The sequence below is a fragment of the Drosophila subpulchrella genome, chromosome 3R (genome assembly GCF_014743375.2).
Source record: "Drosophila subpulchrella strain 33 F10 #4 breed RU33 chromosome 3R, RU_Dsub_v1.1 Primary Assembly, whole genome shotgun sequence".
Classification (NCBI taxonomy): domain Eukaryota; kingdom Metazoa; phylum Arthropoda; class Insecta; order Diptera; family Drosophilidae; genus Drosophila; species Drosophila subpulchrella.
In genome coordinates, this window is record NC_050609.1 from 1989159 (window position 1) to 2016430 (window position 27272).

At 40.6% G+C, this 27272-nt stretch overlaps 1 protein-coding gene across 2 annotated transcripts in view; it reads right to left on the reverse strand.

Annotated features, from left to right (window-relative positions):
• Positions 1-26114, reverse strand: part of LOC119545747 — a 123217-nt gene extending 97103 nt beyond the window's left edge. For both annotated transcript variants that reach the window (XM_037851577.1, XM_037851573.1), the window contains exons 1-3: positions 25527-26114; positions 21821-22728; positions 3869-3972 (exon numbers count right to left, since the gene is read on the reverse strand). In XM_037851577.1, the coding sequence (XP_037707505.1) occupies positions 3869-3911 (43 nt within the window). In that variant the 5' untranslated portion in view covers positions 3912-3972; positions 21821-22728; positions 25527-26114. The remainder of the gene's footprint in view (positions 1-3868; positions 3973-21820; positions 22729-25526) is intronic.
• Positions 26115-27272: the final 1158 nt, after the last annotated feature.

The window sequence follows — 27272 nt, forward strand, 5'->3', positions numbered from 1 at the left end:
TTAAATGCCCAAATAATAGAGCTGTCAAACTATTTTATTTTAATGTAAGTGTAGGTAACTTTAAAGGCATTCGGCCACTGAATTTTTAAGCATCTGCTAAGAATCAAGGTTGCTTAAAGAATTTTAATGATAAAAAATATAGATCTTGTTAAAAACCCTATATGTTTCAATATAAATAGGCTTAAAAGTTATATTATTTTTGTTTTTAAAATATTATGCACAAACTATACTTTTCTCATAAAAGATCAAGGTCTGGAGTCTATAACCTTCTTAGTTTTTCCTTGTGTAGTTTTTTTGTAGTGGGTGCCTTACCTTTCGGCCGGGCCGTAGCTTAAGTGCTTTTTGAAATATTTTACTAATGCCAATTGAGGCTCAAGTCCTGGCCAAGTTGCCTGGTTGCGTGTCGTTTGTGGCACTGCCATCTAGGCTCAATTAAAAATTTTGTACAGCCAGCCGCAGTGAAATCATGTTATAAATCCAAGTCCTACGACTTGACAACCCCTCTTGGAAATGTCCAAACAAAGCGACACTAAGCACACATATTGGAAAAACTCACGAGGGAGAAAAAAATGCAAAGAAGTACATTGAACTTTGCTCGCTTTAAGGTGACAGGAGTTTGAAATTAACTGGGGAGTCGGGAAATGTTGCTTTTCATTATATTTTATGAACCCCGTTCGACACGCCAAGTGTGGCGAATGTGAAATGTGAAAGCCAGACCGTCAAATGATGCCGCTATTTTTCAGTTAACCCCCCAAAAATCATTGCGGGCTTTAAGATACTCACGGAAAAAAACTAAAAGCCCTTTAGAACCGAGGAGCATCCGCCACGAGTTTAAGCAAATTGCCATAATGAACCCTTTTTTTTCGTTGCCGCCCGTTTTGACGCCTTGCCAATTTTATGTAGTCTCGGGCCTGCCAAGCGAAAGGCGGGGGCGGGGGGCGGGGGGCGTGGCAGCGAAAGGGGCAACGAGGGTCTCTGGTACGGCATCGGTTAAGTTTCCATGCGTTTGCCTTTTTCGGTGTTAAAATGAAATCTATAAAAATAAGTGTGGCATGTTCGGTGCCACTCGGGGTACTTTTTTTTTCGTGCCAGCCCAAGCTGTTGTAGTCTGAGTGTCTGTATGTATGGCTGTGTGCCGTTTTTGTGGGGGCGTATTTGGGCCAAAAGAGCCCCATCGCATCGCTTCGCTCGGCATTTAACCAGCTCACTTTTGGGTTATTAAATGATGAAGCAGTTTGCCGTTAATGACTGCCAAAATGGCGACGCTTGCTGGCATGGCAATCGAGGGGGTTCCTGTGGGTTAAAAGAGAGGAAGGGGAGCAAGGGTTAACCGGGGGACGAATGGAAAGGACGACGTCGGCCAGCCCTTTGAGTTTATTGAGCTCTCTAAACCGTTAGCTGGCTGGCATCGTCCTGTGTGCCACCAATCTGGTCCTGGTTCGGGCCCTGGTCTTGGTCCTGGTCTCTGGGCCTGGCATGTCAGCTTGTTTAATGAGGGTAAAATTAGCGCTGTCTCAAGCTTATTAGCCCCACTTGGGAGTTTCGGTTAATGCCAGTCACTTTATGGCCGCATCGACTCGAGTCAATTTAAGGCGACTTAATTATTTTGATTTATCGCCAGTGCGGATACTTGAACTATCGATGAGCGGTCTTAAAAAGCGCTCTTTGATTAGCATAAATGATTGTTTGGGCATGCAAAAATTAAGCTCGAAATTTGTTTGGCTTACGTAAAAGGGCAGCGGAGCAGAAGAAGGGGGTGGAGTTCAAAAGTCGCCACAAATCAAGGTAATGACGTGCAGTTTTTATTATTTTTGCGTGTGTCGCTGGACTCAAGGCATTTGCCTTTGCATTGCGCATACGCCGCGTGGCCCCAAAACAGCTCGCAGGCACGCAAATGAAAATGACCAATGTGCTTAATTTCTTAGCATACTTTTCGGCGCTGCAAGGCGCTAGGAATCAAGAACAACAGCGTAGTCGTCCTGGCAATTGTTGTGGCTCCATTAGAAACGCGTTTTCTCTACCCCCCCTGCTCTCATCACACGTTTTATATGCAAATAAAGTGGCCGAACTGGCCAACAAAGGCGCCACTCGGCACTGACCACTCGACTTGGCCACTTTCTGGCTTTCTGGTGATTTGACCACCTGTGTTCTGATTGCTCACGCGACTCGAAAGGCTGTGGGTGGACTTTGGGGCCACCTCTGGGCCCCACGTCATGTAATAATAATTCCTTGGGGCATTGGGCCCGCCGCCCATAAACATGGTAAATTGCTGCTGACTTTGTGACTTTGTTGCCGGTTAATAAGAAACTTACGTCACGCAATATAATTAAGATAAACATAATTATAGTTTGCCGTTATGTGTTGGTTTTTACCGCCGACTTTGTGGCTTTCTAATCGCGGGGGTATGGCGATTGAAAGGAGATTAAAGTTATGCTTTGGATGGATTTGTTTGATAAATGTTCGCGGAACTTAGGAATTTTTATTTCCATATCAGTTTATCGAAGCTCCAAGTCAAGTGTCATACCTTTTCCAATTTTTTTAACAGAACTTTCTAAAGCTTGTTTCCAGCCATGACTAATATTAAACTAAAGTGGTGGAATGGAAAATGGGTATGGAGCTAGAACTAGATGAAGAACTAATTTGCGTATCGATAAATTAGGAATCTTTCAAGATTTCAAATTGCTAGGCTTGGGTCCTGCTTTCCAAAGTCAAATTTTCCGTTGGTCTTTTTACAATTTTTTGTCGATTTTCTCACCCTTCTCTTATCATTTTTTATTATCCCTTCTCGTCCTTCTCTGTTCTGTCACATTTGTAAAGCTAAAAAAATTGAACATTTTTGAATCAAGGCGCCATGTCTTCTTCGTCTTCCATGGACATCAGTTATATTTTTCCCGGTCTGGTAGCACCAACCTCTCATTTCCGTTTCCCGTTAAGATGGGACAGCATTTTTTCGGTCTGACAGCACTGATTCTTTTAATTTGCTCCTGGCAACGCTGGAGTCTTTAAGTGAACAAATTCAAATTCGGATATATTTTAAAATATGGTTTGGGTCCAGGAGGTCATGTAAAAGCCCTTTACATGAGGACATGTAAAAAACCATTTGTAGAAGGTCATGTTAAAAACGATTTACATGAGGTCATGTAAGATGATGTATCTTACATATAGTGCACAGCATTTTTACAAAGATTGAGGTCCTTACCTTACAAGACCAAATATTGTAAATATAGCACAAAAGCTTTCAATGAACTAAAGAAATTATTTTTAACATCGTTTGAATAAAAGCTTAATATTTAATTTTAGCACAGCCAAAACAAGCTTTAAAGCTTTTAATAAAGTCCCACAAAAAGTCTCAGTAATTTATATAAAAGCTTTTTTAGCTCTATGCCCTAAAAGCACAGGACTTTTTATAGTTATAAGCTTTTAAGCACATGCTTTAAAGGCTTTCAAAAGGACATAATACTTAGATTATATTTGCACTGCTTCTGCTTAGTTTAAAAGGCATTGGTAAAAAAGACAGTTCTGATTGAATTAAATCGTTTTTGCACACATAACATTGCAAATATTAATCCTTCCCAAACCGTGAATGCAATTTCCGTAAGTGATTAAATGTCAACTGAATTAATTATATTTTTCGTGAGCATCAAAAAATTAAATGCCATCAAAAATGTATTTGGCACTCGACGCGCATCGAACCGAGTTGAATCGACTTAATGAGCAAAAACACTTTGAACACAAATCGTTTACCGGCAAATGTGATTTATTAACATTCGTTCGTTCGCATATTTCAGATGTCGGGATTTCATTTAACGAGTGTAATTAATAACACACGCCGTGCGACTGGCGAAGATAGGACTTTCGAGGGACTCACCTAAATAAAAAATTCCAATAATCACGGCCAACGGTTTCAGCATGTTGTCATTGGTTGTAGCACAAATGAAATCCAGATACCAGAGGACGTTGTCTACTGTTCAACTGCAATGGAGAGAGAAAAGTACAATTTGTTCAATTAATTATTGAAATTGAAGCGAACGGCTGAATAATTGCCAAACGAAAATAAAGTAAACTGTGACATGGAAAAATATTTACAATTGTACTATTTTTTAAACGGAAAACGCTGTTCGCGAGGATAATGAAATGGCAGAAAATCAAATAATAAACACGAAATGTAAACTGAACAATTATGCTGCCAGTGTCAAGCCATCCAAGTGGCCGGCTGCATCTTCGCAAAATGCAAATGTAAATTGCAAAATGTAAATTATGCACATTTTGATTGGGCCAAAGTCAGCAGGAAGTGCATAATATTCATTTGTCAAACTACTCTAGCATAAATAAAATTATGCTGCTGTTTAAAAATGGCTTCTGATGGTGTTAAGTAAATGCAAATGGTGAGATGTTTATGCTCTATCTTTCTATCTTTGCTAACAAATAAATAATTATTCAAGTATTATAGAATTAGGAAAATTCTTCGAAATAAATTCCTGATAGTTTACCTACATAGTTTTATTGTAATTATGGTACTTATGAACTGAGATTATGCTAACCTTTGGCTAATGCTAATAACAGGGCGACACTTTCAGCAGACCTCATGCAATTATAATATCCATAATGGTATGGGCCATTACGAATGCCATTTTGAGTTCACACATTAATTATTCGCAGATTTGTACATAACCCCGGGGATTTATTAGTGTCGCGTGATTGCATTGTCCTTGCCATTATTTTTGTTGCTATAATAATTAATGTGGCATATTATTGATTTTACAACTTTAATTTCTATTATCCATGCGAATGTTAATGAGCCAAAAAGGGCAGCCAAGTGGCAGTGAAAATTGTGTTCGATAAAAATGTGAAAATTAATGCACGTAAAAAGGTGAAAACAACAGCATAAATTATAATTGTGATTAATGGATTCACGGAATTAGCATGCCATAAATAATTAATATTCATTTGTAACGCCGTCGACCATCCGGCGAGGTGGGTTTAATTTGGAGCCGCTCTTCATTTCGTTTGGCATCTTGTAGATGGCCCTCATCCAGGGCCTCTTGGCCCAGTTAGCTCCCCGCTTTGAGTGCATAGCAAATGAAGTTGGCAATAATAACCGGCAATTCATCTTGCTTTTTAGCACATTTACAACTTTCAGGCCCGGGTGTTCAGATGCTTTACAACTGGACAGGCCCGCTGACAGCGTTCTCGGCTCCTCGGCATTTGGGGGGCATTTAATTTTATGAGCCACGAGCATCCGAGTGATTAAAGTGACCGAGCAGCTGGCCCAATCCTGCGAGCCATGGCCAACCACTAAGTCAACAATCGACCAAGAAAAAGCAAGGACTCAAGTAGAATGCTCGAGACAACAATAAAATTGCTTTACATAAATCCTGTTGCCGGGACAACGGCAAAGAATGGTCAATCCCTTTGTTACACATTTAAAAACAAATTAGTACTAAGCCTGCAATTTACCAATAACTAATACAATTATATTTTGTTTAAATAGTGGAAGGTTATATCATTATTCTTATATTTTTGACATACTTTATAAAAAGCAGTATGAGGAAATCACTTGAAATTTATTTGTTATTTTATTTTAATTGTAATATATACGTTTTAGAGCATTCTCTGCTTCTTATTAGAGTATCACGTTTTTTAGCAGTAGAATAAGAATTCTAAGACAAATTCATTTAGGTAAATAAAAGACATATTCTATAACATTTATTATAACAATTTTGTCGCAGTGCAGGGCAACCGCAATAGTCGCATGCCACAAGTAAAAGGCAAAGCAAAAGTCAAGTGGCAAGGACGAAAACAAAGCAGCCGCAGGACGACAATTGCTGTATTTGTGTGCGTGAAGGTGCGTCCGTGTGCAGCCAGGCATTGTAGAGCAGCTTTGAAGGTGAGTCAGGTGGGGTAAGTGCGACAGGTGGGGCCCACTAGCCGCAGAAACTAAGACAGGTGGATGCAAAAGGGAGAACCGTGCGGCAGTCGAGCATGTGAACGGCCGCATTTCCGACTAACGGAACGCGTTCGACCTCTGCGAATTATCACGCTTCGCCGACGCTTTTCCGCCATTTAGTTTCCGCCCAAAATCAAATGCGTGAGCATATGCGATGGATTCTGTGCATTCATTCGATTGATTGGAATCGAATGGATGCGAAATCTAATTAGTTCTCAGCCATGCAGCATTAAAGTTGAATACTTTTCCGCCTAGTTATCAGTATATTAATTTTGGAGTAATATAATGTGAGTAATTATGTTTTTTAAAACAATAGAAAAGCACTAAAATGCGAAAATCTATCAGTCAAAAATGATTGTTTAATAATATTTCTTAAAGCAAAAACATCCCATCAGGGAAAATGAAATTTATAATTAAGCTCTCGCCGTTAAATTATTATTCGAAATTTATGCATTTTAACGAAACAATATATTTTGGGCCATTTCCTTTTGACTAAAATCCACGAACGCTTTTTCGCCATTTAGCGTCCGACCAAAATAAAATTATTTCGCTGCATCCATACGATGGATTCTGTGCACTCAGTCGTTCAATTTGAATTGAATAAAAGGGAAATCTAATTACTGCGACCAGGCAAATGCATAAAATATGTTTTTTGGCGAACAACGATTCGTGAGTCAAAGCGATGAGCAGGCATATCGGTTTTTGGGACTGCAAAAGGTCTCTGGTTGCAAATTGCAGGCGGCCAGCTGGCTGCTTCCGTTTCCGCTTTCGCCCAGCCTGGTGGGTTCAATTTGCGGTTCCATTACTAACAGCACATTGGCACATGCTCCAAGCCAAGTCCCCTCCCTCTCGCATCCCTGGGCTGTCAGTTTGAGCCAAGTTGCCACCGACATTGGCCACGGCCAGATCCCCCAGCCGGTTGATCCCCTCTCTGGTCAGAGCCCAGCCATCAGGCGAACAGGTTCGACTCACGTTCCATCAGCCCACGACTCGGATAGAGGCTATCTGGACGTTCTTTCCCACCCAGTATGGCAATTTCGGGGCCCAAGCGATAAACTCGAACATGACGCATTACGTATCCACCCACTTCCTACACACATGCACTGAGAAAATAAATCATGGCTAAGCCAAATCGCATGTTTAATATAATTTAAATTAATCTAAGATGTTTTTATAATTTGGTGTCAATTTTGTTTATGTTTTTACTATATTTGTCAGAAATCTCTAAACACTTTTTTAAACCATAAAGCTCTTTAAACTTTAGGACTGGTTTAAAAATAGCTTAGAATCGTTGGTTAACTGGTTGGGAATTATAGCGTAACCAAAGCTGAAAACTTCGAAGACCTGAGCAAACAATACTTCCTTTTTTCTGTAAAGTGCATAACAACTACTCAACTTAAAAACAAATTAATACAACATTTAAGTACGTCTTTTAAAATGAAAACCTCAAATATAACTTTATTTTTGGTTCCTGTTTTTTAAGACGTGGGTATAATTAAAAATGAAATAATCCCACAGTTGTACTTATTATTGATAATAAAAAAATATTTGTATATTTATTAAAGTCCTATTATCACTAAAATATAATAGTGTCCAGTGTATTTAAGAGTTCTGTTTGTTATTTTTCTGCAAGTGCATGAGTGAGAGGCTGTCTACGTGCTGAGTAGAGTATAGAGTCTGCATGCTGCCACGCCCCCTGCTCCGCCCTCACACACATGAGCTGTTGGCAAAAACTATCTACGTCGCAGAAAAAGTTTCCTTTTTCCCCCACGTTCCCAGGAGTAACTTGTACACGATGCGGTTGTGGCTGCAAGCTGAAATGTGAATCGGTGGCTCTGAAGGCCCCCGATATCCTGGCCCTCTTAACACCCTTAACCCCCTACTGCCCATGGTCGAGATGGGCTGCTGCTCCAATGCCGGTGCCTGTCAGTGTATGCCAAATCGTCTCGAGCATTTAAATTCGACATTAATTGTATTAAGTCTGTAGTTTGTTTACTCGAGCGCAACTCCCATACTGATCGCACTCATGTGCAATAATGCCCCCACGTCGGCAAAGTTGTATGCCCCTCACATGATTTCTAATTTATTTATTTTGCATAATTGCAGCAGACAAGCTTATTAAATTACAAATTAAATCACCAGCCCGGTGGCTCAGACCGATATGCGCGTACGATGTGTATCATTTGACATTTGTTTGGACGCTTCTGCGGTAGACAGTGGAAATAATTGAAAAGCAAGCTGGCTTCAATGAGATGTCAATTAAATTTAATTCTGAGCTCAATAAATTTGATTAATGTACAGGTCGATAAGTCATTGTCCGTTTGCCATTTAAGCTAAGCTGCCTTGCCCTGGATTTCTACATTTATTTTTGCTATCTCTTGCGAAAATCAATATGGATATTAGTGGGGATAAACGGGTGGACCTAGGTTGTATTTATCCAGGAATATTTACAACTAGAACTAAGGCATATAATGGTATATCCTTGAGGTAGTAAAAAGTTTATGTTGGCTTTTAGCTTTTTGTATTGAAGGTAATTTTAAAAATACTTTTATTTATTTTGTTTTAATTTACTTTATTTTAAAATCCTTTTTTAGGTATAACTAGATGACTAACCTTATATAAAATCACTGACTCAACATTTTAAAATTCAATTTAAACCATTCTTAAATGTACTTGACTAAGTATCTATGCTTTAATCAAAGCACAAAACAATTCAAAATGTGAAAGGTAAAATGGCATTGGTATTTCGATTTGAGGTTTTGTGGGTCCACCTCAAAGCTGGCCAGGGAGAATGGAAAAATCAAATCATAGCTCGGCTGGTAATTTTCATTTGCACATTGGCCTCGGATCAGACAGACTGCCGAAAATCATTTGATTTTGCAACGAATTCTGCTCAAACAGGCTGACTGCTCAAAATGGCAAAAACAAGCAAATAACTTTTATATTGTTGCGTAAATAAGCTTGCCAGATAGAAATAGAGAAGCACATGTGTGCCAGCCACCCAGTTTTTGGGCCCTAATTCAAGCCAAAACCACAGTGGCAATTGGGTGTGGGGGGAATGTAACAAGGACGAGAATGAGAACGAGAACATGAACTCTCAATCCAACTGCCAACAAGTTTATAACTTTTTTTCGGCACGCTCTGCTGCCGGATTGATTCGATTAAAACGTCAACAGTGGCAGGCAGCCGAAGCCAAGGAAAAACAATTCGAGAGCAGGCCCCACATGTGAGTGTGTGTGTGTGTGCGGGGGAGTTGGCTAACACACACGCATATGTGTGTATTGGCCCTGTCATATCCATCTCGATCTGGTTGCCTGCAAAGTTGTCACACCAAATTCGGCTTTACTTTTATTTTGTCATCTTTCGGCTCGTGCCTGTTGTCTCTGCCTTGATGGCGCCACATCCTTTGACATTTCGCCCGGGGGCTGGAATTCAGGGCTCCCCGGGCAGGGGTCAGGGGTCAGGGACAGAGGCCTTAGCCTGTCATGTCGTTTGATCTTTTATTGTGTTTGTTTTACGAGGCGCAGTAAATCCCTTTTAAATTGCAAATTCTTTATGCTCGCATTTTCGGCTCACACATAAACACCCCGAAAAAAATCGAGAAAAAATGCCACTCATATGCAGAAGGTCGGCTTGATTTGTATTCGTTTTCGCTTTCGCATTTATTTGTGAATTTCATCCGCCATTTTATGATTATTATTTTTGTAGCTCAGCTTTCTGTGTAAGTGAAGGCGAATGTGCCAACGGCGTTGTCACTCGCATATTTCGCACCTACCACGCCCAATGTATCTGGCCATTCGCCAGCTACCCCGGTGAGTGATAAAAATTTATTGGATCGAAAACAATAAATAGTTGATTTGATTCATTTCGTCGAGACTCTCGCTCCTTGGCAGCCCATGATTCACATTTCGATTGATTTCGTGGCGTGTGTCCATTCGCTTAATTGAAATACAAAACTGTTTATGTCCTCTAAACTTGGAAAAGCCGTAAAGAAATAATTTCTATAAAAAATTCCAGCTAAGAAAGGTTGGTTGCGTGCCGCTCGGGGGTCAAAGTGTAATTAACTTTGAAGCTAGCCCTCATTTGCAGCCCATCAAGGAGATGAAGGAACGAATTAGAGGTGCGGAATTCGGAAATCCCACGGAAAGGAAAAGAAACAAAGAGGCGGCGGCTGAAAGGCCACAATCCCCAGCATTTCAACGCCTATTACAACTGCAAATGAACCCATAAACCCATTTAAGCAATGCCCGGAACACGAAAACTTTTCCACCAGAATTTCCTGTGGGGGGGAACGCATTGCTGAAAAGGGGGGCGTAGGTTCGTCCAGCCTTTCTGATTATTGCTCAACACTTGAAAAGTTTTTTGGGCGGCGGCTTACTGCCAGCCAGAAGTTTACTTACACCCACAGCAAGGCCAGCACTTTGAATAAGAGATAAAACTGTTACGTGCCCCGTGTCCGCCTGAATGGAGGAATACTCCTGTTATCGCACTGAAAAGATGTTTCGTGCCCTGCCTGTTTACCTTGGACATTGCTTTCGTTTCAGCATTTTTATCTTTGCTATCCTATATTGGGTATATCCTATTCCCTTACATGTTTGTGACAGGCAGGAAAGAGTCTTTAGGACTTTGTAATCTTCTTGTAGATAACTGCATATATAAGTCCTTGGCTTCTGGGAAACCAAAGCATACTACTCTTAAATTATATTTTAAATTTAGTAATTTTTTTTCAAGACTAAAAGTACGTAAAGTAAAGATATCTTACATAATACATTTCTATAAAGTGTTTTTTGATCTTCTATTTATACCCGTTACTCGTAGAGTAAAAGGGTATACTAGATTCGTCGGAAAGTATGTAACAGGCAGAAGGAAGCGTTTCCGACCCCATAAAGTATATATATTCTTGATCAGGATCACTAGCCGAGTCGATCTAGCCATGTCCGTCTGTCCGTCTGTCCGTCTGTCCGTCTGTCCGTCTGTCCGTCTGTCCGTCTGTCCGTCTGTCCGTCTGTCCGGATGAACGCTGAGATCTCGGAAACTATGAGAGCTAGGCTATTGAGATTTGGCGAGCAGATTCCTGAGCTTCTTACGCAGCGCAAGTTTGTTTCAGTAGAGTGCCACGCCCACTCTAACGCCCACAAACCGCCCAAAACTGTGGCTCCTACAGTTTTGATGTTAGATAGAAAATTTTAACTGAAATGTATTAGTCTTGTCCATACCTATCGATTGACCCACAAAAAATTTTTCTACGCCCACTCTAACGCCCACAAACCTCCCAAGAAAAAAAGCTATGACGTCAGAGCCAGACAGTGCGAAATGTTTTTACGCGTGTATGTGTGTGTATGTAAATAGTTGCCGGCCGAACTTAGCGGCAAAGAGAAAAGCACTGCCGGTGCTCAGAGAGAGCAAAGTGCGCGGCTAACTTATTCTATTGAACAATGAATTTGTCACGCCTACCCTAACGCACACAACGCTTAAATCTGTCTTCCGCCGGTAGGTGGCGCATTTAAATCTCGCTTTGCTGCTTGCATATCTCCATTTCCCTTTGGTCGCTTAAGCTGAGTAACGGGTATCTGATAGTCGAGGTACTCGACTATAGCGTTCTCCCTTGTTTTATTTCAAATATTGCTCTTTAAAATTAAAAATTTTTTTTTTAATTGTACCAAAAAAGGTTTTTTATATTACAATAGGAAATACTTTTCATTCTTTACTAATATGGTATAGTATAAAGAAAGAACATCCATCATTAGCCAAGTCTTTAACCTCCTTGGCCGAAAACAAAGTCCTAGGCAAACCTTATCCCAATTACCCCATCCTAAGTATTAAAACGAAGAAAGTGGTGAAAGACAGAGCTGAGGAAAATTCCCTTTGTGCGCTAAGCATATGCAATGGAAATGCCGGATCTGGAAAAAGGAGCCCGGATAAACTGCGAGCTGAACGGGCAGCGTCACTCAAGTTACGACAAAGGCTGCATATAACCTTTGCCCCATTTCCATTCGCATACCTTTTGCCCGGCATTTCGTCCACTCTTTGTGCCACATCATCAACAAATCGTCAATAACACTTGACACTCTTTGCCGATTTTCGACCCTTTTGGCCCCGGCCATGGTGAACTTTTTTAAGAAATTACTTTTTTCGGTCCCGCAGATAAACACGGAACCCGAGGAAAGAACAAGACGCGGTTTAGAGCCCACTCAGCCCATCCCAAAAGCCATCTGCCATCGAGTCATTGGATCCGTTGTCAAAGGCAGTCAGGCGAGGCAGACAAGCCACAAGGCAGCAAAAAAAAGCAAAAGGAAAAGTTCCGGAACCTGACCTAACCACCGAATCCATGGCGATGGGACAAGGAGCAGGTGGCGCAGGAAGACAGAGGCCATCAACGCTTTGACCTTGATGAATTCTTTCTGGCCTGGCTGATAAGAGTTTCTGACCCAGCCGCAAAATCAACGTGAAATGAATAAGAACAGGGCTTAAATGTTTAACATAGCCTGAGGAATTGTAAATACCCTTAAATATAATTTGTATAGGATATCTTAAAGTTTCTTTTAAATGGTTACTAAATAAATTGCTATTGTCATAACTGTAATATTTTTTTTAAGCTACTAAGAAAACTTAAAGCGAATACGACTAGACTTTCCGTAAAAGTTCGTTAATTAGACCATAATATATTTTCAAAAGAAATTTTGAAAATATATTATATTATTTATATATATTTAATATTAGTTTTAATTTGACATAAGATCTTGAAGCTCTATAGAATATCTTTTTATATGTACAAATCATAGCCATCTTTAAAAAGAAGGTCATGTCCGCAGAAGCTCAAGTACTTATAAGAACCTTCATTTTATCTTTGCACAAAATTAAAAAGCATCTTGACAGTGTACCTTTAAAAAAAATGAATACGAAATAAGCAAACTGATTAAGGAAACTTTTACTTTAATTATTTGTCTCCTTTTGTTGCGCTTGAATTTTCTGTTGATTTTATTTTTTCGTTTTGGCTGTCCTCGTGTTTGTCTTGCTGATTCCGCTGGATGTTTAGCTTCCTGTTTCTTCTGCTGTAACTGTCCTGTCGCTTTCAGCATTTCCATTCCCTTTCCCAAACAAAAAAAAAACAAAGGAAAACACTCGCGTTTAGTTTCGTCTGATTGCGAGCCGAAGGAGATGCAACATGTTTGAAATTCCAAGAGCGTTGCTCACGTCCTTTTTCACTTTTATTAGTGTATATCTGCTGGTGTCCTTGTTTTGTGTGTGTGAATGTCTGGTAGCTAAATTGAATGACTTGCTTGGCTGGGCTCGAATCGGGGTTATATCTTCGCAACTCTATGTCTCCAACGATCCTGTGCCCCATTCCCCTCGACGGTTCCATTTCATGTTAATATGTCCTGCCCCTCGTCTCGATAGTGACACTCGCATCCGTGAAATGCAAATGTATGCGTGCCTCGTGAACATTATGAATAATTCCGGTTAAGATTCCTTCTCTGCCATTTGCCATTTTCTCCCCACTCAGTCCCATTCGCATTGTGCTCCTTTTGTGGGGCTCCACCTGAGCATAAGTAGTTGCTGTCGCTTGTTAAGCGACTTGTTTTGCTCCTGCCGCTGCTATAGCTACTGCTCATTCCATTCCCATTCCCGTTCAAGTTCCCGTTCTCATAGCCATTGTAGTTCATTCCCGATGCCATTCTCCTTCGCAGTCGTGAGCTGTGACATTTATTATGCAAACCGGAAAGCAAAGCGGCAGACAAGCAGCTTGCGCCATCGGTAATTACACTACACAAAACGATTTCCAAACTGCCTATTTATTCCCAGCAAAAAACCTTAAATTATTGTACACGAATTTTTTTTACATATTCAATTATTCAACATTGTTATTTTTTAAAAATATATTATTTCAAAGAAAGCTTTACATTTCTTCATAATTTTTCTGATTGACTTATACTTACTCCTTACTTATGTATCTTTAAAATGAAACAACTATCCAAAATATTCACTCAAATATAATCAGAAAATGTCTTAGTGCTCCAGTTTTTAATAAAATTTGTAGAGTTTTTTAATAAACTTTTTCTTACATTTTTAATAATTAATTAATTTTTAAATTTTATTCATTATTTACCGAATAAAGAGATATTAGTCTGGCAACAAAATAAAGTTTTTTTTGATTGGTTTATGATTAATTTTGAACTGATTTTTACAGAATTTATGTTTATTTATAAAACTACATTCTTAGCATACCCTAGCTAAAATTCTCCTTTGTTCTTGACCTATCTCACCTTTAAAAAGTTTTAAAGCATAAGCAGATACTTTTAAGAAACCTTCTGTGTATTTTTCCCAGTGCAGCCAAGTTGGCAACGAGGCTCTGTCTTCAACTCTGCAATACATTTGCGGTTTAACACCAGGCCGGGGGCGATGATTAAGCCAACTACCTCAGAACGGGACTAAAAAACGAGGCGGTGGGCCGGATTGGATACAATCCGATCCGATCCGGCTCCTCGAGCGTTTCTCATTACTTCCGCTACATTTGCCGGGTTTTGAATTTTGATTAACGCCAGGTGATAAAAAGGTCTTTGAAGCTCCAATTTAATTTGGGTAAATGCCATGTCGTCTTCCCTGTGTCTGTTGCCACCAAAACAGGTTGACACGTTTTCAACTCGGAATGAAGATGCGGCACGAAATGATTGTTGACTTTGGCTATATCTGGCTGCCTGTGCTTTTGGCCCAATTCAAAGGCGTCAAATTGATGGCCTGCCATTAAATCCCGCACACTCACGCACGCCAGCTGGGAAACGGAAAACCACAGACTTGTCACCTTTCTGCGGTTTGCCTTGGGTCAGGGTCAATGGGGTGTCTATGGTCAGGGGTCAGGGGTCAGGGGTCAGGGGTGGGGGGTCAGTACATAATATGCTGATGATGCCTGAGCTGCTCAAAAACTATGCATCGTGATTAATCGATCAACATCAGCACGACCATCAAAAATAATTCACTTTCTCCATTGTGAGCCAGCGGGATTGTGAATTATTTCCATCAAACGCCGCTCAATTATACTAAGTGACACCAGAGGGTCGCCGGCAAAGTGAGCTCTGCCATTAATAATAATAGACTACGCCCATGCCGCCCCTTTAGCCCCTCCAGCCCCCCGGGGCCCCGCCCAATTAGCTCGATTCCAAAGCGGAATGGGTGTGGGTCCCTGTGTGTGTGGGAAATGTCACTGGGATAATTGAAAATTAATTATGTTGACATATTTGGAAAGTGATTGTTGAGATGGCGACTCGTTGATGATGACCGCGCCATATAATTTCCAGCGGCGACCACGCCCCCCCTTGGACAGTTGCAGACAACCAGTGAATGGCCACAGGGCCTGTGGTAAATTAGCCAGCCCAACTGCCTAGTCCCCCACCATCGGAACCCATCAGAACCATCAGAGCCCATCTGAGCTCCACTCCACGGCGGCTTAATAGATGCCTGTCAGGTGGCCATTCATTTGGTGACGGCGCGACAAGATTCGTCCCTGAATCCTGGATCCTGAATACCGGGGGCCACGTGAATGGGCGTTATACATTTTTTGCTCTTTATTTCCCCGGCGCACGGCACAAAGTATTCGGCTTTAATTGATGGCACCGGGTGAGGTCTTTAAGCCTGCCCTTCGCCAGTTCACCTAATTCTGGCTTAACCCTTTGGCGGGCAACGCGGTTAATTAAACATTGTAATTAGTAATTTATATGGAATTTTATTTCTGACTTTACCGAAATTGTGTTAGCCACTAATGGAATTTAGAAATAAATAGTATTTATATATATTTTTTTAATGGTTTTTTTCACAAGACATATTTTTTTTACAACCAATAACAAATAACACTAATTTTATATGAATTCCAAAAGTATTATTTTACACCTGCCCAAACTAAAATATGTAAAGGTTAAATACACCAACATGTTTGTTTGAATTTAAGTTTACCTTTAAAGCCATCTTACAACATGAATGGAATTTGAGGTTTAGTAAGGCATATTAATTTCCTCAAGGATGCCAATTAAAACGTACGCATTGTTGATGCCTGAAATGTTGATGTCTAAAATTCAAATAATTATATTTGATCAGATGCCGAGACAAACCAAGTTGAATGAAGATTGTGGCTCGGTTTACAATGAAATACTCAAGGCATTATATTACGAGTAAATGAAATATATTCGCTTTTTTTTATTCGTATTTCGTAATGTAATAATCGTGTTTAACGATGCGTCGAGGGTTAAAGCCATTGGGGCGAAGGGATGCAGCATGCAGACTGCACAAGTTAAATGGCATCAGAAGACGGAAGGAAGCGGGCCAAATGCTCCGGCCGCTCATTATGCGTCTCCACTTCCGTGTGGTCTGTGTGTGTGTGTGATTGTGCCAGTGTGTGTGTGTGTGTGGGCGCCACGTCTGTGTGCGAGTGAGCAAACATAAAGACGGAAATGCAAACCAACTGGCAACAGCAAGAGAAACAACAAACCGGGCTGGAATGAACAAAAAAAGAACACAGGAGGCGAATGTGAAAGGAGCGAAATAATAATTTCTAAAGAGCAGAAGTTAGGTTTGCATAAATAACGACAGTTTTGTGCCCATTTTGTTTGCATACTAAATGCATTTTCTGCTTTCAAACGCACACACACACACATTTTAAATACAACCACATGGTGGTTCCTTGGGGTCTCCGAGATTAAAGTGTTGCCTACTTTTCAGCGCCAAGTGGTCAGCAGTCCGGCGACAGCAAGTTTTAAACAAATGCCACAGAAGTACCATTCAAAAATTAAACAAAATTATTTGAATTATACAAATTGCCAGGCAAAGTTGGCCCGCTTTTGTTGCCAGAGCTATTAATAGCTGGCATATCATAAAAGTTGGCGTGTGCCTGTCCCACAGACAAACAACTAATAAAGTCCTGGGAACACAGTGTGCTATGCCGAAAGCGGTATCAATGTGGCATTTCCTCACAAAACAAACGCATTTCGCGACTAACGTGCGAATGTCACGCAAACGTTGTTCTATTCCAGTGCAGCCGGTGGTTCTGGAATGCGAAAAAACCTGCGGGTCCTTTGGTCCTCGCTCCTTGGTCCTTGGTCCTTCCAAGCACCACCCACATAGCCGCTGCGGATACGGATACGGAGCCGGAACCATGACGCTATCAAGCGGAAGTGGCACATGCAGCCGACCGCGCATTGCTTACTCACTCAATCGCGAATGTGAAATACCAAATTCTCGTGGAAATTCCGAATAACCAAAAAAAGTACAAGTGGAAAACCGAATTCAAAGCCATCGATGCGTAGATCGACAATTAAGGGGTACGAGGAATACCGGGAGCAATTAGTAGTGCCGATTATAAGACACCCCTGTGCAAATACTCATATTTAACAATCGCTTACCACCGCCCAAACAGCCGCTGCAATTATCGACTCCAACTTTTTGCATTCGACCGTGGTAACCTTTCAGTACAGTAATTATTATGTGGGTTAAAAGCCCCCTTCCCACCAGGGGCGTGCTGTGTGCGCTTCGAGAGCCAGGCAGACACGAACACGTCCACGAGCCCTGACACCCACGGGCACTGAGCGAAAAATCTATTAAAATCAATAGTTTTCTAAAAAAAAATAGGTAATTTTCTTAAAGAAAAATGACTTTCTCACATTTCCTTATAAAAGATAATTATTAGATGAATAATTGATACAAAATCGCCATCCTTAGTTTTGGGTATTCCGCTAACAACACAACTATACCTATTGCTTTATAAAATAATCGACTTATATTTTCAAAAATATTTAACCCATTCAATTTTATATATTATAAAATGTTATTTTATTTAAAGTGTTAGGCTTTTAAAACGTTGCTCTTACTTTATTTTTCTCTGTTTTACAAGGAATTGCAATTGACATCAATTTATTATAAAGCATTCAAATCATTTTTCAAAACCAAAAATTAGTACTTACATATGTATAACAAACTATAAATCAAAAGTATTTTGTGATTATATTTATTATTATTGGCCCTTTATGCCCATCTTTTATTTTTAGCATCCAATTATTTATTTCAATTTATATTTCTCCAATGTGATCTTGAAAGCTTTTAAAATAATTACAATTTTCCTTTACGATTGTGTTTTTAGAATTAAATTGATATTGAAATTTCATGCGTGACTTGACCTACTTATAAAATGTAGGTAAAAACCCTAGAACTGATATATTTTTCTCTCAGTGTAAGCACGTTCCCCAGCTGACACACTGCCTTGTTTTTAAAGTGTTATTTCAGTGGGCGAGGGCCGCCACTTGGGAGGCACTGAACCAAGCTGTTGCCCGTGCTGTCGGGAAAGTCAGTCGCCAGTCTGTCAGTTTGTCAGTTTGTCAGTTTGCCATTCAGCCAGTCAGTCAATCGGTGAGTCTGTCCTTTAGTCAGGCACTATCTGACGTCATCGGCAGATTGCGTGGCCGATTCAATAAAAGGGTTAAGTGTCTTTTGCTTTTTATGTTCACTTTTCATTAGTGAATGAAAATCAATATATATGTGAGTCCGGCCATCGAGGCATTGTCTTAATTGAACCGAGCAAAGGCCGAGTTGCCTTTGAGATGCCTTTTCCAGGGCCGTTCTGCCCCATGGATTCATCCCATCTCTGCTGAGGACATGGCGGCACACACAAAAGTGTTTACATTGTTGTCGGGGGGGCAAGCTGGCAAATCATTTCTGGCCAGCCCGGGGCAAATAAACTTGACAAACATTTCAATCAAAAGTGGAAAACCAAAAGCCCAATCCCCAGGCTCAGCGAAAAGGGCCTAAAATGAGTTTGGGAGTGAGATTGGAATGGGGGACTTAAAGCCACATTAATATTTACCTAACCGCAATGTCGGCAACAGCAGCAGGTGCACAATTAAAATACATTTTCACGCACAAAAACATTAATTAGTTGTATTTTCTTTTTAGAGCCAGTCGAGGGAAAAACAAACGGAAAACCGCAAGGCAAACAGGAAGCAAGGAAGCTCTCAGTTTGTCAGTTGGCGGGAAAGTGCAGCCAAATAGCCATGTCCAACTGCCGGCCACGCCCCCAAAAAGAAAAAAGAAGGAAAACCCAGTAAAGAGTGGGTGGTGGCGGCAAACATTTGCGCATTTCTTTCGCGACTGCGTTTCCAACCGACTTTCTTTCGGGAATGAAAGGGACTTGAGGGAATTTCAGCGCGCATAATGTGCCGCAATGCGGTTTTTCCTTAGCGCTGGCAAGAGTTGCTTGCTCAACGCCGCAGGACACACACCGATACAAGGACACAAATACACAGAGACGGCACCACCTCCTTTTCGCCATTCGCCTTGTGTGAAGCCAAAGAGTCGCGCATGTTGAGCTGAATTTTGAGCATAAACGGCATAAAATATGTGAGCAATAAAACAGGCGATTGAAATGCTCAAGTCAAAAACTTTTGCGAAAATGCCTTTAAGCGCCATCGGCTGCAGCATTGGTGGGCGGGAAAAACCGCCCAACCGCGTGCCTGTGTGTGTGAGCTTGATTTATACACCACCCCCAGCCACCACCACCCACATCCTGCCCACATATGTATGCCACACTTTTCAGCCCAACCCCCCTTCAATGTATGGGTATCTTTTAAGCCGGTGAATGAGCGCCATTGAATCCAAGCTGGCAGCCAGGCTGCCTATGAATTGCCTGTTTTAGGCCGGGCTTCTTACTACACGCCTCTTTGTATCGGCACACAGAGCAAGAAAAACAAGTATCTCATAGTTATATCTTGAGGAATCATAATTAGCTTTAAGTGATTGCAGTCCAACAAACATACTTTTTTTTAGCCAGTATGCTTTAAGAACTGGCTAGAAAACTCGCAATGAAAGTCTTTCTTATTTATGAACTGAAAACTGTGATGATATTAAATATTTAGAATATCAAAAGAAAATATATCTAACAATGGTTGCTTTTCATATTTTCTTTGCCATGTTTTTTTACATAATCAATTGATCCTGATCTTAACTTTATTCTTAAATCAAGTATACGACAAGTTAAACAGCCTAGACATTCGAACACATAAAGTTTCTTCAACGGAAAGTAATATAGAAACATAACTATTAGATGTTCACTTTTAAGATCATTAAACGTGTCTAATATTTATTATCTAACTTTTTTAACTTACAACTAATTTTACTTATTGAAAACACCACCTAAATTTGACATTCGTAATTGGTTATAAGGTTGTATAACTTTATTTATCGACTTATACACAGAGAAAACTATCCAAGAACATTGTTCTTGAATTGAGAACATTGTTCTTGAATTGAGAACATTCGTTCTTAAAAACCGCGTAAGTACATTTTGGTATCAATATAAGATCGAAATGGTGAGAAGAAAATAGTTAAATTGAGTTTATTTAACAACTTTTTGATAAGTATACACTAAGGACTGAACTAATAGTTTATTTGTACATACAATGTACTTAAATACCGCCAATTCAATTTGATTCGAGCAAAATAAAACCATTTTCAACTTAAAAATGTCGTTCTATTTTTAAGAACATTTTTAACTCAAATGAAAACGTCAGAATTTTCTCTGTGTAAAGACTAGTTCTTGTTGATTCCGTAATTCCGTATTCAAATTTTTTTTCCCAGTGCAGACATCACTGGGCTCAGCTTTCGCATTCAGTTTACCCACTTTTCAATGGCTGCCAACAAACAAGCTCCAATGTTTGGGCTTGTGTGCGAGTGCGGCTTAGGTAAAAGTGTTTGAATTGAGAGAATTAGATGACTTTCTGAGGCCGTGCTGCCAAGATTTCCCTTTCAAGTTATGCCTGTATTTGTCTGGCCATCCGATTTTTGGCAAACAAAATGCCAGGACCACTCACCGCACACAATTCACGCAGAGAATCTATGAAAGCCTGGACCTTGGCGCCTCGCCTCCGAAACATCCATTCGGTTCGGTTCGGTTGCCTGCCCTCAAAAAACTATTCGTATTTTCGGTGTTGTATTTTTAGTACAACCAACAAGCCGGGCTAACAATAATAGCAACGCCAACGCTACCAAAACCCAGCTCCCTGCCGGCACGTTGCTATCTCTTTATAAATTCGCTCGCATTTTTGATGAGCGCTGAAGAGTATGCTGCTATTTTGGACGTTACCCACAGGCAAATGTCTGTAATCTAATTTTAAAAACGAAATTACATATATAAAATGAGGAACATTTTCTGGAAAATTGTTTGATTGCTGGTTGCAAGAGCATAAAGGATAAGAATTTATTATGAGTTCGACATGCTGCTGGTTTTTCAGAGGATTTCGTTGCAACATTGCAATGTTGTTCATAAAGAATACTAAAGAGGTAAAACAGTTTGTATACAAGATTTTTTTTTAATTTTAACGTATGTTCCTTGTTGGCTTCGCCCCAATTACTTGTTGTTCTGAACTATATTTAATTTTTCTTTAAAGTCTAGCAGCCTTTTCTCCTATATATAGAAGAAAGTGCAAATTTCAAATCTTAAAGTTTGTAAAATTTCACCTCTTCACCAAATAAACCATTTTCATACAATTAAGTACCAAATCCTCTTATATTTTTTGTAACCGTAGTTTATAAATTCTTGTTTCCATAAAGAAAGTTTGTAACTATTCGGTTTACTTGCAATTAAAAAGGTAAAATTGAATGAAGAGAATAACCAAACTCTTAATTAACCGATTTTAATCCATTTCCCCGAACTATTTGAGAAAATTAAGATTTTTCAGGGGACTGACAGAACATTTCCCGATGCTCTCAGCACCATCCTTTCGTTTCAAAGCCATGATGATTACCAGAAATTAACGCGTTGTTTGGTTCTTTGGCAGTCGCGTAAAGTGCCAAAGTGGAATCGTAAAAGAGGAGCGTAAAAGCAGCAGCTCATCAACTTACTTGGAATTAATCAGCGACATTGGACACAGCGCAGCTGAATGCATTTTTCATTGGTTTGCTTATGCTCGTAAAGGACTCTATCGGGCTGCCTATCGCTATCTGGATCGGGGAGGTCCTGGCGGTCCTGGAGGTCATGGAGGTCCTGCGTGGAGCCTTTGAGAGCGGGCACATCGTTAACGGCTTAATTGCTTGCCCATTTACACACTGTTGACGTCATGGAGGGCGCCAAATCCCAGCTTCCTGCTGGGAGCAAAAACCCCGTGCGTTTTTTTTTTCAGGACCTTTGTGTTTGCGCCTTTATGTTGCAGCTAATCCGCCGTACGATGGAATCCTAGGCCCCCTTCAACTTTGGCTTACGGCCGGAGCATGCGTGCTTTCATTTATGCATATAAATCCGGAAAGGAGCCGCCACACAGCTGCTTTTCCTTATCGCCTAAGCACTTGATCCGCCGAGAGGCATAAAGACATTACATGACAAAGCGATTTTACGCCACACCGATGTGCGTGTTTTTCGAGGGGCAAAACTCGCGTGATTCGTTATATCCATTCAATTAAATTGCATCCTTCTGCACAGTCGATTTAATTAAAGATTTATTTTGCCACCGGCTTTTTGTTTTCAACGCTTCACTTGCTTCTCTCTATCGGAATTTTAAATCGTCTCAATTGCCCTTGGGATATGCTTTAAACTCGGTTGACTTTAATCAATCTTAGCACTTTAAATATTTTGATATGTATATTGATATTTTTGTAATCTAATAGTATTAAAAGAAAATCAGACTAACATTGATATGTATCGTTAAGTTATGGATTGAATTAAATTTCTTCTTTTACATCAATTGCCTTTGGTTTTTGCGTTCTTTGGTTATTAATTGGTTTTATAGTTTTAAATTGTTTGCTACACAGTTCACCTGGAAAAAAGATAACAGAGAAAAAAGATAATTGAAATTTTTTGTTTAAATATAGACAATTATATGTGGTTAACAATGATTATAGCCATTTCCCACAAGTGACAGCCCAATTAAACACATGCAAGGCCACTCGGCGCCACTAAAGGACCTTCAATTGGACTACCTTTCCACTATCTGGATGGCCTCACCTGCCGCAGGATTCCCTGGCGAGCAGCTAAAAAAAGAGGAAAGGAAACCAGGATTAAACCAGGATTCGCAGTCGGATGGAGGAGAGGGCCCACACTCCAGCTTTTTACACGTTGGGTTGTAATTACATCGCAGCAGAGATTTTTCCTTGCGCCACAGGCACACAAACACACACTCGCACACACTCGCCTGCACACATATGGGATATAATTAGAGCATAATTACAGCTCGACTAATACTCGAGTATCAGGCAAAAAGCAGCAGAAAAGAAAAATTAGCAGGCTGCCAAGAAGGGGGCGCTCCAGCCGGTCATCTATTAAGTATAATCAACGCCACGGCAAGCGGAAATAGACAGATTTCCGGCTATTAAACGCCCAACAGAGCGGCAAAGACTCTCACGGTCGGCATTCAGCTGATAGCACTGAGAGAAAAACCACGGTTCTTAACAAAAATGGTTTGTAGTACGGTAAAACTGAACTATAGAAATTGCGAATATGGAACAGAGAAACCTAGTTGACATCTTTTAAGTACTTTAGTTATAAGTTTTTTAGTTAAATTATAACCTAACACTTTCACATAGATTCCAATTCAAAAACTTGGACTATTAAAAATTTATTTAATTTTAAATACAAAAAATGTAAAAATGCAATGGGGAATAGCTAGCCCTAATGTAATTTTATTGTAAATGTATGTGATTAAAATATGTTTATTAAAAGGTATTTAACTACAAATGTCTGAAATTGTCAAGATTGTAAAGAGGAATATTCTAATTTTTGAAGTTTGCTTCAAGTGAAAAGTAAGATATTTCTATAAATGAAATTTGTACATTTATTTTGGTATGGCAACTTTAAAAGTCATAGAATAATAACACTATTTTAAAAAGGGTTTTAAGTGCCCTTTAAATGGGGTTTTTAAGTTTGAAGAATATTAAATTAAGTTCTTAAGCCTTAATTAGGTTCAGAAAATCTAGTCTATTCCTATGTTCGCCTTTTCTTAAGTGTACGCCTTTAGAGAATGCTGGCCAAATATCTGTGGCACAAATTGAAAATGTTAATTAGCTCTAATTTGCTTGCAACGTTACTGGGAATGTGGGTGAGATGGGGGCCTCTGACATTGACACACACACCGCGACTCACCCTCACACACACTCACACACACAGCAGGTGTTGCTCTAATGATGTAATACCCCCCTTTGGGAGACTTGCCCCACACCAGGATGTGGCATAAACCGGTGAGCTCATTTATTAACATAAACAGTTCATTTGTATTAAACTGACAGTCGCAACATGAGAACCTGGTTGATAGTGGGTCGATCAAAGGCGTGTCCTTGCCCACCCCCACCTGCCTACAAAAACATTTTTGGAAAGGGGTTTAATGGAAGTAAAGGGAGTTACATGAATGCAAAACATAAACTTCGATTAGCGGCAGCAAATGTCTAATGGTCGCCATCAAATGGCGAAAGGCCCGTGCCATTCGCAACTGAAAGTGCTCTTTTGTGCGGGTCGCTATCAGGTTTCTTGTTAGCCAAACGGTTCACACACTTCTCGGGACAAGGAGTCCATTGTTCCACTCAATGGCTGCCACTCGCAACAATTTCGTACTCGTTTTCGTTACATTCATTTTCCCCAAAATATATGTATTTCTTTTTTATTTTTGCGCGAGCACGCGATATGGCAATTGATAAAACACCGGGTATTCGATATTTCCCGTCACTGCGATGGCAGCCCAGTCATCGTTAAGACATTCCATATACTATATATATACGGCCGAATTGTATTTGCCTTGTTTCATATTTTATTATTATTATGTGCAGTGTGTGCATGTCTTTGAGCGAAAGCATTAATATTGTCATGTTATTTGCATTTTACTAATTTTGAGCAAGCAGAACGTTGATTTATTGCGATTTGTTGGGGGTAGTACCGAAGTAATGGCCTACATTTATGGCTGGCAAGCAGTGGAAACTAATTCTGAAAGGAGTCCTGAATGGGGAACAAGCCCCATATATATTTTCCTCTTATATTTCTTTCCCTAAGATAGAAAATAACATATTGTTTGAAATCTCCGCTGTAATTTCTTTAATACCCAACAAAAAGTCTGTCAAAAAGATCAATAAAGTTATCTATATAGGTGACTGTCCGAATATAACCAAAGCCTTACATATGTTGTCGTGTTTAGGAATATGATGCATGACCCATGTATAAATCATGCGGCTTTTGCTACGTCCTAATGGAGTTTGGCTTTAGTTTTTTGCGAAATTTTTCCTGACACAAAAACGTGTATCAGTTTGAGCATCGCAAAATGGCCCGCGGCTCGATTTCGACATGCTCCCATTGTTATTGAACAGAGAGTGCCATGGAAGGATAAAGAAAAGGACTGAAGGCTACTGCAACTACTGGTACTGCCACGGCAACTGCTACTGCTACTGCTGCTGGAAAAGTGTCGTAAATTGTGATAAAATTCACCGAAATTTAATTACGGATAGGCCCCAACCCAGGGGCGGTGGGCGCAACTGCATTTCGATTCCGAAACATGTCAGTTGCAAAGGTAATTTATTGTGGTGCACACACAGAGAGTTTCTGTGGCAACTCAAAACCCATCCGGATATCACTTACATGGCCAGCGGTGTGGCGATGGCGATGGTGATGGCGACACGTTCCGCGGATATGGGTTGCAATATCTGCAAGCCGAGTTCCCGGCTCTCTGTGTGCATAAAGATAATACTGCAATGGCGCAACTAAACCGACATTTTTGGCTGCCAGCTCAACGAACCGCGACGCGAACGCGGAATACGGATGCGAAACGGGTTACACACGGGTTAGGGGTAATGGCTAAAAACGGGTTACGATGGACACGGATTTTTTGGGGGGACCAAACGAGATGGAGGTGTCAGTGTTTAGCCCGTGGCACGTTGCGAATTCACAAACTAGCCGTTGCATTTGCGGCTTTGCCACAAGTTCAAGCTGCGTGGAAGGGGTCAAAATGGTGGGCGGTGACCCCGCTAGTGCTCATAGTGACACACACTTTCATATTCACACACTATCACTATATATTTTTTGTACGGGGTTGTTTCGTGAATTTAGTGCTTTCACCTTTTCACCGACCCTCGAAGGATCGCACGATATATGATTATCCTGGCTTAGTTATCCCCGCGTTTGGTTGGAAATGCAAATTATAACCGCGCGCTGCGTGTTCATTGCTCGACTGCGGCAAACTGACAGGCGAGGAAAGCCCGCCGCTTTTCCATTTTCCGTTCGCCTAGGTCGTGTCCATGGGCCGAAGCCAAAAAAGCCGAGCTCTTGGCCGGATAAAAACAGGCCAAAAGAGCCAAGAGAGGAGTTTTGGTTATAAGAGAGAATTTTCCCCCTCTCTTTGCTTCAAAACAAACTTAAAGTCCGTTTGTGCTCTGCGATTAAGGCCCTTGGGAATGGCCCTATTTCGGCTTGGGCCGGCGCTTCAAATTCAATTTGGCCACTCTCACATTGGCTGCTGCAATTTCGGGCCCTCGAAGACCCCCGAAAATAAACCCCCTTCTGCCCACACCCCAGTTATAAGCCCCAAACGCCCACACACACACAAACACCTCCGCTGAGCTCCGCACATGCAAAGTGCGGGAAAAACGGGCAAACAATTGGGTCAATTGGTCATGGCTGTCAAGGTCTTAAACTTTCGTATTTATGGCATGCCATGCATTGTAATTTTTACTTTAATTTGTTAACTCAAAAAAGTGGGCGAGTGGGTGAACGCCATTCCGATACCGAACGGCTGTTGATGATGGCATCTCGATGCCAGGGGTGTTGTTGGGAAAAATAAAGGGGGGGGGGAGAAAAGGGGGCTTACCAAGTGGCTGCGTGCGTTGCATGTGCAGCAATTTCCGCCGTAGTCGCGTGCTTCCGCTCGACGGTCCGGTTGGACTTGGCCGGAATGCGGCGCTCGGGGCCGCCGGACAGCACTTAAGTATCTGTTGCCGACAAGGTGACACCCTCCAGATAATATCCGCAACTTGCGGCCGACATTCGCGACACACACTCACGTTCATAACGCACGTGGCCCACCTGAATAACAGCGTTGATAATCACTACTTGCAGTGCTGACGGCAATGTAACATAGAGCATAACAAAAACAGAGGAAGGAGTTGAACCCCTTACATAACTTGCACTCCCCTTTTGTATTTTGAAAGGAAAATATATTTACCAACAATATTATTTTTCATGATTTCACTTTAAAACAGGTATCTTGTTCTTAGGTAAACTCTTTAGATACCTAGCACTACCATTTTGTAATTTATTAGAAGTCACTAATTTAAATTAACCACAAGTGAGCTTACCCAAATATTTGTTTTAATATATTTAATATTGAAT